A 14,238-nucleotide genomic window follows, 5' to 3' on the forward strand; every position below is an offset into this window, starting at 1 on the left:
CAGTAAGTTGCTTCCATTATTGGTGCAAACTCTACAATAGCTATTAACCATCTTCAACCTGACCAGTTGATTAATCCTGAAAGGATCCATTAATGTACCCTTCCAACTTGTTCCAGTTCATCCTTACATATTTGGCAGAGCTGATTAGAAGTTACATTATCTGACAGATTTTAGCAAAAGAAATTGGAACAAATAATAATGTGTATTATTTTCACAACTGAGGACGTTTTTATCCAGTAAAACGGAAGGTGTGGTAAATTAGTCTCCAGTGTTTTGTTGATGTTAAAGACAAATTAAGACCTCAAATGTCCAGAGAAACACTGTCAATCAAAAATGATTGCATGTGGGGAAACACAACCACAATGGAGGCCTAAGATTGAGTGAATTACCTGAACAGAGTACTGAAAAAGAAGCTGGAAGAGGCCTTTTAGACATGATTGTGAAAGATGGAGGCTGAAGATGAAGGATTGAAACGTAATTTTTCAATTGTTTATAGAAGTTGTCCTAAATTCTACCCTAATAAACACATGTTCAGAAGTACATAAATATACAGATTTATCAAACATGCCAGTTGTAGCAGGTTAGAAGGTAACCAGCTGTTGATAAATCCCACATCCTCTCAATCACCTGCTTGGCCTTCGGTTGCATTCAGCAACGCCCTGATTTAACCATTTAACCACACAGAAACAGCACGGCGCTTTAGAAGTCACGTTGCTCCTTGTAATACCGGAGAGAAAGAAGGAATGAGGCCAACCAAACGTTTGTTTACTTAACTTATCACAGCTGAGGTAACATTTGCTTTAAAAACTACATTTAAATCACACTTAGAAAAGGATTCAAAGCGACTCTGTGATGCTATTTCTAGTTTTCTGAGCTTTCTACAGTGTTATAGTGATGAATAGTCATCAGACATATAAGCGGAGCCGTTTTTATCGCCTAAACTCACGTTTTAGTTTTCCAGCACTCTACATTTGGTTTCCATGGCGACAGAAATGATTGGTTTTAGAGAGTTTTTTCTACTTCTACATTTTAGTGACGTCCCGAGGGAGGGACTCAGTGATTGGCCATCTTCTCTAGGTTGTGCACGTTCACGAGAAGAAAGCCACGACCACTTTCACTGATCAGTATAACTACTCCTAGCAGTTGACCAATCAGACGCAGCCTGCAGGCAGGAGGCGGAGCTTTCTCTGTTGGCTTGTTTCTGGCAGAGGATGATCTGAGAGGATCAATACAGCATGAATGAAGGGGTTTGTGGAAAATGCTTCATTACTTCTTGCCCTTCTGGATTTCATTATTAAAATAAATTAGATTAAAATAAATTAGACTGTTTAAGTACATCATAGAGACACTTTAACAATCCTCTAAAACAAAATGTAGCAAAAGGAGTTAAACCAAACTTTTTTCTGCAGCACCTCCTGTTCACCAAACACAATATTGTAATTCACTAGACTTAAAAACTGTGTGTGTGTCAGTATTATTATTCATTCTTCTGCTGGTGTGAAACGTTTTAAACCAGGAATCTCTGAAAACTTCTTCAGGTGAGACAAGTTTTAATGACATTAGGGATGCACCAATACCAATATCAGTATCGGTATCGGCTCAATACCAAGCATGTGTACTCGTGCTTGTGTACTGATACCACAACCGATACCTGATATCACACTAGTCAAGCTAGCGCAGATGTGTTTGATGACATGCTTTGGACATGTTTTAAAAGAAATAAATGCCTTGAATGCTAAAATGGGACATTTTTTGTTACACTAAAAGCTAGATTTTGCTCCTGCAAGGAGCAGGTGATGTAATTAGCTAACAGACAGCAGGTCATCTGGAATGCAAAGCACACATAAGAGCATTTCATTTGAATCCCAGTTGATTTGCTTGGAAAGTCAGCTTTGTTTGGGGAATTGTGAATGAATGCACAAACAAATTCTGGTTTGAATCAAAGAAGCCAACATGGTCCGCCTACAAACGCAGGTCTCTGTCAGCTTAAAGGGCACCAAATACAGGAAGCAAACTACAAAACAATGTACGCTGAGGGTTGAGAGGTCAGCGTGGCAGGTAAACACCACAGACATCATATAAACATAGACGCTGCGTAGTATCACGCTGCCTATACAAGCTGACGTCTCATCATGCCGCCATCTTGGATGGGTCTCCATGCACCTCCAATGCATTTATTTGTAAGAAGTAAGTCCAGCCACAACAAACACTTCACCAGTTTTTACCTGATTTTTCTCACAGTTTGTCTTGTTACAAAGGGCAGAGATATTGTTATGATACAGATCACTGTTAAACATTAAAAACAATGTGCTTTTATGCTAAGATATTTTTTATTATGCTATTAAACTAAGACATAAGGTAGCTACAATACAACTAAATGTATAAATGAATTTGATACTAACATGTTTGATTGTTTATTGATAAATTTGGATTTATCTGTCTATTTTTATCTGGTCAAATAACAAATTATTATTCAATCTAACTTGTGAAATATAATTCCACACGATCTGCTTTCAATATTTCGCCGGTTATTGCAACTGTATGCTGAAGAAAATACGGGAATAGTTGCTGCTTTCTCTTTACTGTGGTTGACTCTTTCTTTTATTTACATTTATTAATTTATCAATATAGAGATACAGTTTTACAAAGTCTAAAAATAAAGTATTGTATCAAAATTGTGCAACTCAAAAGTTACCCAGAAAAACACTCAGAGAGTGTTCCTGGATCCAAATGGTGATCTGGACCACCACCAAAATTAAATCAGTTCTTCCTTTTCATGTTTCTAACAAGTCCTTAAAATTTCATGAAAATCCGTCTATAACTTTTTAAGTTATCTTGAACACAAACAGACAAACAAATAAAGTCGGTAAAAACACAACTTTCTTGGCGGAGGTAATTATGCTACCATGTAAAACTCTCATTGTGAAACATCAATATCGTATTTTTCCATAAACGCCTCATAGGAGTAAAATTAATCATTTGCATTAAGTAGATCATTTACTGTGTTAACATTATTTATAAACTAATAATGTAGAAAAGTGTTTTGTTTGTGTGTAATATATACGCTTTATTCCACAGAAAACATGTGGGGAAACTACGTCGACTCTGCAGCAAGACTCGAAAGCGGAGACCCATCCAATATGGCGGAGACCCATCCAATATGGCGGAGACCTATCCAATATGGGAGAGACCTATCCAATATGACGGCGAAGCTGGTTCACTCTCCAGCGCACAACGAGGCATCTATGTATATATGATGTCTGAGGGCGAAAGGCGGCTCTGGTTGGGAGGAATGGCTCGCAGACAGACATGGAAGAATTCTGGAAATGTTCTGACAGAATTCTGATCATCCAAAGACTACAAGGCTGTAACGAAGCTCGACATTTAGCTGTTATGCACTCCAAACCAAAGTTGTTCTGCATTTCCCAATAGATGAGTGAGTTTTCTTCTTCGTTCTGTAATTCTTGACGCAGCGTTGCCTCCGGCGATGAGTGGAACACCTTATCTAAAAGGTCTGGTTTGTTTGCGAAGTGCAGCACAAGTCTCAGTCCAGAAACTATTTGCTGGACTCCCTGTTGACTAAAACCCTGCAGAGGTTGTTATTGGCTCAGCTCAATGAGAAAGTCAGCACCTTTCAGAGACTATTACAGTTTGCATCATCCTGGTTTGGGGTTGAATCCTCTGCTTTCTTCTTAGAGCCCACTTTCATCTGGACAGGATTTCTCAGGACAGTCAATATTACTAATTAACTTGAGTAAATTATTCACTGTGAGGAAAAATGTGTTGCGAATCCAATAAATGATGTTGTGATATGAGATCACGCCACAACATCATTTGGCTTCCTGCTATGTGGCCACTGTGGTAAAATATGGAGGAAAGACCAGACTCTATCTCCATGAATGGGATATTTACAGTGAAAAAAAGACTCAGGTTGTGTAATTATCTCCTGACACAGACGTTTGTGGTAGCAGCTGATGGTGGCGTTAAGCTGCATGTTCAAACAAGCTGTGTAAATCTACCTGGAACTGAATACATAAAGGGACGAAGTGGACTGCAGACCAGCTCTGGATGTGTTTTACAACTAAAACCTCTTTTCAGACAACATGGTTGTGTTCTGACAGCATGACACAGCTGCCTACAGGAGTATGCAGAGCCCCAGATATACAGTACTGACAGTGACAGATAGCCCAGAGATCCTGCAGCTCACCAACAGAGAGAAGAGACTTCAGTCATTTTCAAAGCAATTACTTCATCTTAAACATGATTGTTGACTTCGGGGCAAACAGGAGTAAACAAAGCAGTTCTTACATCTTGCAGGGCAAACTGGAGGAATACACAGAAGCATCTAGGAGCAAAAAAAAAAAAAAAATTACAACCTTTGTTTATTTCCTGTATACGTCACGTGCACCTAGGGTGACCCAATCCTCTCTCACCAAATGTGGGACAATTTGGGACAATTCCACTCTGCCATGACAAAGTTTTAAAAAAAATTAACTTTCTATTCTGCTCTTTGATAATAAAATTACAACCCAAACATATCTGTTATTATAAAGCCTCCCTCTGAGTAGCGCGTTTTTTTGTGACTCTGATTTTTCTGTGCCATTTCACGTCATATTCCCGTCATGTGACACGGAAAAATGACTTTGACAAACCGTCTCACAGTCTCCTCAAACAGGTTTAACCCAGAAATATCTGCTTTCCCAGTTTTTGTTGTAGCAACACTTTCTTTTCTTCTTCGCTGCGGTCGTCTCCATGATCAATCAGTGTATTCATTTATTTCTTTTCGTTAGTGGGTGCACCGGTGCATCCTAGATGTGCATTTAGTCCCGCCTCCTAGTTTGATTGACATGAGTGTAACTCAAATCAGCAGGCGGTGTGATGCGACAGCCGTCAAATCTTTTGCCACATACAGTTAGTAAAAGCCATTTTATTTTGCTTGTTTCTTTGTTTTTATTTCCTTCACGAAAGTGAAGACTGGTCGTAACAATGCGGGACAGCGCCTCGTTTCGTGGGACATGTTAAAAGTAATTGAAATGCGGGACGATCCCGCACAAAGCGTGACATCTGGCCACCCTGCGTGCACCCTCTGTCCAATCAGAACCCTTCCCAACCCGCCGCTCAAAAGAGGCATTAACGTGAGAGGACGTGTTTCATGTAAACCTTCATTTGGAATTATTATTTCCATGTAAACTCGTAGGAGAATACGTTAATTCCGAATTATTTAATTCCAAATTATTAACTCAGAATTAAAAAACATCATGTAACCGTAGCCATTGATTGAATTCTTCCTTAAGTCTGAATAAAAGCTAATTCCGCTTTAAACTGATGAAAAACGACCATATAAACACTTAATTCCGAATGTAAAAATCAGTTCAGAATTAAACTTAATTCCGATGTAAGTGTCTGGTTTATTCGCATTTGATTCCTAACTATTAAAGTCCTCTGTCATGTAAACTTTCATTCCGCTCTAAGTTAATTCCGGTCGTTCTGAGCATGCTCATTACCTTGTCCTGTCCCGATGACGCAAATATTCCGCGGTTGTTTCGCCTCCTGTCTTCAGTCGTTTTCCTTTTCCGCTGCTGAAAACAGTGAAGTGGTGCGCTCACGTCGAGCTACTGCTTCAAAATTATGATCAAAACAACAACAAAACTGGTTCTTTTTATGTTTTTTTTCCATGTTACGACTGAAAAAATGAGAAGCACGGAGCGAACTGGTAGACATCACGTCCGCCCCCGTCCAATCAGAACCCTTCCCAACTCACCGCTCTAAAGAGGACTTAAGTAAGGGCGTGTTCCATGTAAACCTCCATTCACAATTATCTTCATGTAAACTCATAGAAGAAAATAATGGTAATTCAGAATTGTTTTATTCTAAATGAATAATTCTGCATTAAAAAACATCATGTAACGTTATGTGGTTGAGACTTCAGCAAGCCTTGCAGCATCTACTGAGACTTAAAGAACTGAACAAGTTCTGGTTCTGGGGCCGATCTGCGGAACATGTTAGACACCGACATGAACGAGGTTTATAACGTTTATATGGTTCAGTTGATGTTGGTGAATGATCATGATGCAACATGATCATAATCATCCCAAGTAAATGTGATAATACAGAGAGACAAGTCTTCATTTCCCACGTAGACCAGAGCGCTAACCGCTGTTGGCTTGCACAATCTGCCTCTCCAGTTTCACTTTTCTGAGTTTCTGCAGCTACAAAGTGACACCTGATAAAAAAAAAATAAATCATACAATATATCATGTAGTATGAAACAGTTTCAGCATCTGAAATGTGGTTTATCTTCTTCTGGGAATAAAATAGGGGTTTGTGGTGGAGAAAAAGATCATTTCTCAGACATAAACACTTCTCTTGACATGTTTCTAACACAAAATGAAAGAAAACTGTTGACTTTCCTCCACAAGTTGATGAGATTTAGAAATCATTACATTCTGAGTCTTCACACACACAGTCCTGACCGTCTCCGAGTTAATGTTGGCGTTAAACCTCCCAGCAGGCCTGTCTGCTGCTAAGTTTCTGACATGAGCATTGAGATGAACAGAGAGTGTGTGCTGGTTGTGTCACTGCGGGTTTCATGAACACACTCAGATGTTACAGCATGAAGCAGAAGGCAGAACATTTCTCAGGTGCACTGACCCATTTTCACGTTGCATACAGACGATCATACATGCAGGACATAATCTGGGAAGTGTGAGTCTTCCTGCTTTTCCTTAACTTCACACAAATCCCATCAGAGAAGCTACCTGGCCCAGAGTCCCATATGCAGCTTCTGTTGAATAAAATCAAGCTGAAATATTTAAATCGTGCTTTTCTAGCAGAACACAGACTAACTGAAGTTAGAAATAATGGAAATAATTTCCACCTAAATCAAACTATTTATTCTAGTGAGAAAGGATTTAGTTCAATTAACTAAATGTAAATATTCTGGATCAGCTTGACGTGTTTGTGGAACAAAAAGTTATTACCGTAGTTCAGGCCAGCTAGATCTGTCCCATGCCTGTGTTAGACATCACCACCTGGTCTAGGTCTGCTTTACATGCTGCAGAACCGCATCTCCACCAGATCTGGAGGTAAACATCATTAAATAACTTTTCTTATGAATAAACTTCGTTTTGTCTTGTTGGATCGCAAAAATTCTATTATAAAAAAGTATTTGTAACTATTATGGAAGCTTAGATGGAAGGAGCAAATCAAGATCCTGGTTAATATGTTCTATTTACACTTATATCTAGTTGAACCTAATCATGCAGTAACACAAACACTGCTGCTGCACCAACATGATATGTAAACCTACATTTAATTTAGTCAAAAATGATCTCACAAAAGAAAAACTTGTGAATTTCTGTGGAATTTACGTCCATCATTTTATTATTTATTTTCAGTGCAAATCTACCTGTTAGATTTCTGGAATCCAGAGTGAAACCTTAGTTTCAGCTCCCAACTCTCCATCGTTTCATGTCTAAATGTGTGACTGGAGAGAAAATACCTGCATCGTGCTGTCAGTGAAACTACAGATACCATCTGCAAGGCTTCATGTCTGCAGAACACATCTGACCCATCAGTGGTTGCGCAGCTGTGCAGCAGCACGTGCACAGTTGGCAAGCCAAACTTTATCCGGCAGATGCAGCCTACAGGTCCAGGTCCAGGTCCTGGTCCTGGTCCTGGTCCAGGACCTCGGACTGGTGCATACCTTGCTGTCGTAGTGGATGAGCTCCAGCTCGTAGTCCGGCAGGATGTCGCTCCTGTTGTTGACCAGGTCCAGGGCCATCTGGGCGGCGGGGAGGCAGGCCTGCCCCCCGGGCCACCCCCCACTCATCGGAAACAGAGCTCCGATGTAGAGCTTCTTCTTCTTGCAGACCGCCGGACAGGAGCAGGAGAGCAGGAGGATGAGGGTCATGCAGTAAGGGACGGAAGCCTTGCTGGGGAAGAACAGGCAGAAACGAGCCATGGCTGCTGGTTGGTAGAGGTTCTGGTCTGGTCTGGTCTGGTTCGGGTTCTCCAGGAGTTCCGTGATGTGCAGGTCATGAACAGGCTGATGTTCCTCAGAGATGGAACACGTTCCTCTCAGACTGCCAACAAATTTCCATCTTTGTTTTCCCGGAATCAAACAAATGAAAAAGAAATCAAATCATGGAAAACTGTCATCATGATCCTGTTGGGACAAAAAGCAGGTCCTGCAGTCTGGAACCGAACCTGCTGATTCTGGTCCAAGGTCCCGAAACGCTCAGTCCGTTTTCAGCATCCTCCCAGAAATCCACACAGTTCCTCCGTGGAAAGCTGGAGGCGAGGAAAGATGCAGGGAGCCTCCTCCAGAGCAGATCCTCTCCTCCTTTATCTGCCTCTGTGCGCGTGAACGCCTACATGATCCACGTCCCTGATCCGCCCTGAAACACGAACAATGGAGATGATCCACGGAAAGGTCGGTCTGAGGCAGGAAAGTGCCCTTGGTGGCGCCGGAATGCGGTCAGATCCACAGGAGAAGGAGCGCGAGCCTGACTGCAGGAGCACGCGAGAGTCAGAGGAGGAGGAGGAGGAGGAGGAGGGATGCTCCCTTCTTTCGTTTTATAAACTTGTTTTCATTGCAACCTTTGCAGCTCAGTCCCGCTCATTCTTTCTCCATCTTCTCATCCTGGGGGTTCTCCTCCTCAGCTCCTCCTCCATCCTTTCCCTGATTCTCCGATAAATAACAAGAACTGGTCTGAAGCGTCTGGACTGCAGCCAGCAGGGACAAAAACCTCATCCAGACTATTACTGGAGTCTCAAACTGTCCCCTGAAACTCATTTTCAGTCATTTCGCTCCAGTTTAGACAAACCACAGAGGCGCGCGAACACATTACAGGGCCCAGGGTGGACCCTGCTGCCGGGTCCCCCATGCAGGCAGCAGAATAACAAAACACAGACTAAACATAGATGATGGATTTATGCAAGTATGACTCCCACTCCCTTCCACACACACACTATAAAAACTGTAACTTATGTTTTGTTTTCCAAGCAACTGTTTATAGTTTAGCTAACTCTCTGGTATTTTTAGTCAGGAATACCTGATGATACTAAGTTCACTGTAAGTAAAATATTTGGTATATTGGGTCAGAAACAACCAATAAATTAATAAAAAAGCAAACACATAAGATAATTTATTACATATTCCATCAGTCATAAAGTAATATTTAGTTGAAGAATCCTTTAATGTTTCCGCTCCAGTCAGGTGTTTTCTGTTCCTCTCAGTCAGACTTCTGCACCTGATGACAGGTATTTTGTCCCACTGTTCAACAGAAAACTGCTCTAATTTGTCCATTTGTTTGGGGGTTTTTTTCTTTCTTCAACTCAATTAAATGAAAAAACAGTGTCTTATATTACTAGATTATATTTTTGCAAATTTTTAGTTATTGTTCCTTTTTAAAGTCTCCAGTTATTTGAGTGACTGTTGTAAATTCAGCTTTTCTTTAATGAAAGGGGATGAATACATATGAGCACAACTGTAACTTACAGTGTGTATGTGTGTGTGTGTTGTGTGTGTGTCAACCATAAGTAAACGGCTGAATCATGTGCTTCCATTACACTCCAACATTTACTCTCTTCTGATCTGAGTGTACGACTGTCTTCCATCTTTTCCATCTTTCGTCAGTGAGCTTCATTCTTGTTTTTCTGTTTCTCCCACGTTCCCTCTCTTCCTGCTTCTGTGCCGGCATCTCTTCATCATGTGGTTTTCTTTTCTCAGATGTGTCTTTCGGTCAATTTCAGCATCTTTCTGGATGATCCATTGTGAGAAAAGTGAGTGTACCTGTGTACCCTGAAGCGGCAGCTTATATTTGTGCTGTCTTTCAGTTTTACTTTAGAGCAAACATTTGTCCACGGACATGTTTTCTAACCAGTTTCTACTGGAACTTTTCTTCTTGATTACATTTTTAACACAGTGGACTAAGCGGTTAGGATAAGCCTGGCAACAGCATCTTAGACTAACGATGAAAGATGAGACAGTCACATTAGACCAGTACTGTTTCAGCTATTTAGATCCTTATTCTGATCGATTAATGAGATCTGTTTTTGTTATATAGATAAAAAAAAAATGTAAAACTATAAATGAACTTGCCTGGTTTGTTGACAACAACCATCCCAGTTTGTTTGTGTTTGTGTTTTGTGTGTTTATTCTAAGATACATCAACATTTGTCTAAGATACAAATCAGATCAATTTTATTTTTAAAAATGAATAAATGCTTGATAAATATAAATTTTTGTTCTTTTTTTAAGATTAGTCAATCTCCAATTAAAATCCTACATGGTGTGTGTGTTACCGGTCCACAGCAGATGAGGTCCATGCAGAGCTGTCAGAAGTCCAACCTGTCGGACCCGTCACGACCGGCTGCCTGGAGCTGCATCAGCATGCAGATTTCAGCTGAGCTCTGCAGACAGCTGCCAGTGTTTGGGGACGAAACCCACACAGGAGACGGTCCTGACAGCTGATGGCATGTCAGAAGTTTTCTCTGATCAGTATTTTAAACTGCACGGTGGGGAAGACCTCCAAGAACCTGGACAGTTTCCTGACTTAGGCTAAACATTAAACATATTGTTCCTCTAGTTCAAGTTTGGTTTAATGAGGAGAACTTTTTACAACCTGAATCTATGGAAAAAGGACGTCAAATACCTGAGAGATTCAGCTTTCAGCTTGTCCGTTAAACGTCAGTCCTTACAGGGGGTTTAAACGAGATAGTCCTCCTGGCTTCAACCGGTTCATGTGGAGTTCTGTATATCCTCATATATCCTACTGTCTTCATTCATTTTCCTAAACACTTAATCTAATTCAAGTGGGGAAGCTAGAATCTACAGCAGGGTTCACCCTGGACAGCTTGCCAGTGCACTGCAGGGCCACACAGAGACAAACAACCATTCACGCTCATGGGCAATTTAGAGTAACCAGTTAACCCAACATGCATGTCTTTGGATGGTGGGAGGAAGCCAGAGTACCCAGAGAGAACCCATGCATACACAGGGAGAACATGCAAACTCCACACAGAAAGGCCTGACCAAACCTTGCCCCAGTCAAGGATTGAACCACTAACCTTCCTGCTGGGAGGCAACAGTGCTAACCACTATACCACCATGCAGCCCTGGCAGCAACTCCTGTTGGGCAATTCCAAGGATAATTCTCTAAATTTCCGAGGACTATGTTTCTAATTCCCAGAACATTATTACAACTCCAATTCCAATGAGGTTAGGAACTTTTGTAAAACAAAAACAACAGAAAGCAATTATTTGCAAACCATTTTTAAACCTATATTTAATTGAATGCACAATACAAGATATTTACATTTTAAACTGACATTTGGGGGGGTGTTTGCAAATTCATTCATTCATTCATTATCCTAACCGTTTCGTCCAATGAAGGGTCGTGGGGAAGCTGGAGCCTATCCCAGCAATCTTTGGGCGAAAGGCAGGGTCCACCCTGGACAGCTCGCCAGTCCACTGCAGGGCGTGTTTGCCATTGTCCACTAATTCTGAATGTGCTGCCTGTAACACACTCCACAGCAGCTGGGACAGGGTCATGTTTTCCACTGGATAACATCCCCTTTCCTTTGAAAAACACTTGACAACTGTGTGGGAACTGGAAACACTTACTGTTGAAACTTTGCAGGTGGAATTCTTTCCCATTCTTATTTGATATGCAACTTCAGTTGTTCAACAGGCTGGAGTCTCTGTTATCAAATTTTGTGCTTTATAACCATCATCATAGACTCTATGTGAAAAGATAGACAGAGCTTTTATGACGTCACCCACAGCTTTTAATTTAATCTCGTCAAACCGGTTCCCACTTCTGCCATCTCGGCAATATCACCCCGGTTGCCACTCTGGGAAAATACAAGATGGCCAAAGACGTGGAAATGAGAGGGGGGACTGTGAGTGTGGGGGTGGATGATGAAACTACAAGCTGCATGCGGTGACAATTTGACTAAACAGAGCCAACGAAGGTAGGTAGGCTAAAGCTAATGCGTGCTGTTAGCCAGCTAAATATCGTTGTTGTGCTACACTCTGCCTTTTTGGCACCAGATATCGGATTCCTGTCAATCAAAATCACATGCCCCTAATTATGCTGAATGTAACATTAAAATTGATTAATTTAAAATAGTTTGGATGTTGTCACATGAAAGGAAACCTAATGTGTTTTGTAGCAGACTGGAAACATGTTGATTTCTGCTATAAAGTTGGTCTTTTTTAACATCTATGGGGATATTTACCAAGCGGCAACCTCTGGCAGTTAAAAGTGAAGCCTGTGCAGAAGTGCATAAAACTGCAGTTCCCCCTTCCTCCACTAGGGGCTGCAAAACAGAGCAAATCCCCATAGACTCCCATGTTAAAAAGATCAACTTCACAGCAGAAATAAACACGTTTACAGCAGAAATAAACATGTTTACAGCAGAAATAAACATGTTTACAGCGGAAATAAACATGCTTACAGCAGAAATAAACATGCTTACAGCCTGGTACAAAAATCCATTTTCAGTTTAATAGGCCAGGTTTACCTTCGTGCCAACTGTGGGGGGAGGGAATTTTTTTCTAACTTTTAGCTTGAAATTCGGCATATTTAGAGGCGTGTCCTTTTGATTGACAGGTACCCGATATCCCGCTACTTACCTTTGGGAGCCCCTAGTGTTTGAGGGGGAGCCATAATTTTCGGCACTTCCGCATGTAGCTTCATTTTGAACTGGTTGTACACCACACATTTTCAATGTCTGGACTGCAGGCAGGCCAGTCTCGTGCCTGTAGTCTTTTACTCTGTTGCGAGGCTGGTGTGGGGTAGTCGGGTGAGTGCCTTCACATGCCAAAGGCCCCCTGACAAGGGGGTAGTCTACTTGAAGACTGATTGCTGCAATCACAGCAAAGCAAAACAAACAAGCACTTTATATCAAGTAAAATTTCTCAAATGGCTTTAAAGTGGATAAAAGCAAAAGTATAGAGGAAAAGGAAGGCACTGTGATTGGCCAAGAAGCAGGAAAAAGGTTGAGACTCGTGTTTCGTTCCTGCTCATAATGGATAGCAGATTGAACCAGAAGTACTCCAAGAGGCCATCGTGTACTAAGTAATATGTTGTCGTATCCTGCAGTCATTATTGTCTTTGTCTCTTGATCAACAAAGTACAGGTTCTTCTGTCCCGAGCATAACTCTTACCATGGTGGAAAATGAGATGAGAGAACTCTTCAAACCTACCTTATGGCCTCAGCAGGCCAGGTGGGCACACAAGAAGGTGTTGTGCCAAGGCAGGTGTTGTGCCAAGGCAGGTATCCTGCCAGCAGGATTAATTATTTGAAATGTGGACTCCTGAGACTTCAGCACACTTTTATACTGGGTCAGTCCATCTCAGATGAGATGCTGGAGGTGTCTGGCTTTTCCTTTGCATGGCAGAGTATTAATTTGCACATGTAGATGTAGCAAAGTGACAATGATAGCCTATATGATGGTTTTTAATGCTGAGCCGCCTGATGGATCGAAGGTCGTAGGCATTCAGTTGAGGCTTTTGGCGTTTGCATTTTCCCCAACTTTCCAGTCTTTTGTTGACTCTTTTTGAGAATGTGTTGCAGGCATCAAACTCAAAATGAGCAAGTAGTTATAAAAAAAAAATTACAATAAAGTTCATCAGTTTGGACATTAAATAACTTGTTTTTGTTGTGTATTCAGTTGAATATAGGTAAAAAAAAAAAAAAAAAAGTATTCTACTTTTATATTCTGTTATTTTACACAAAGTTCCAGCTTCATTTGAACTGGGTTTGTAACATCACTAAGACTACTTTATTTATTCCTAGGACTATTTCATTGATCCCTTTGAGTTTGTTAGTATTCCCCGGGACTGTTTTACTAGGACTAATTCCTTAATTCCAAAAACTACATTTTTCATTCCTAGAAATCCATTACTAATTCTTCAAACCATTTCCTTCTTTGGATTATGTTACAATTTCCTGAGACTGACTTATTCATTTTTGGGACTATTTACTCATTCTTGGGACTTTTTTTTATACCTCGTACTTCATTAATTCCAAGGACCTATGAACACTTTACCAATTCCTCAGGCTGTCTTACTAATTCCTAGGACTACTTGAAGAAGAAAATAGAGCTGCTGCATGCTCGGTGGAGGTGCACCTTACATTCAGGTTTGCTAAATAGCCCCAGATTAACTGTAGACAGAGATGGCGACTTCAGAAAAGCCCATACAGTCTGATAACCGAAGAATAGTG

General features: G+C 41.0%; 1 protein-coding gene across 1 annotated transcript in view; it reads right to left on the reverse strand.

Annotated features, from left to right (window-relative positions):
• The window catches only part of gabbr1b (gamma-aminobutyric acid (GABA) B receptor, 1b), a gene marked incomplete at both ends in the record, with an annotated part of 71,008 nt that extends 63,177 nt beyond the window's left edge, over window positions 1-7,831 (reverse strand). The window contains one exon of the mRNA XM_079258384.1: window positions 7,706-7,831. Coding sequence (XP_079114510.1) covers window positions 7,706-7,831 — 126 coding nt within the window. The remainder of the gene's footprint in view (window positions 1-7,705) is intronic.
• Between the last annotated feature and the right edge of the window lie 6,407 nt (window positions 7,832-14,238).

This window comes from Telmatherina bonti (assembly GCF_933228915.1).
Source record: "Telmatherina bonti genome assembly, chromosome: 19".
NCBI lineage: Eukaryota > Metazoa > Chordata > Actinopteri > Atheriniformes > Telmatherinidae > Telmatherina > Telmatherina bonti.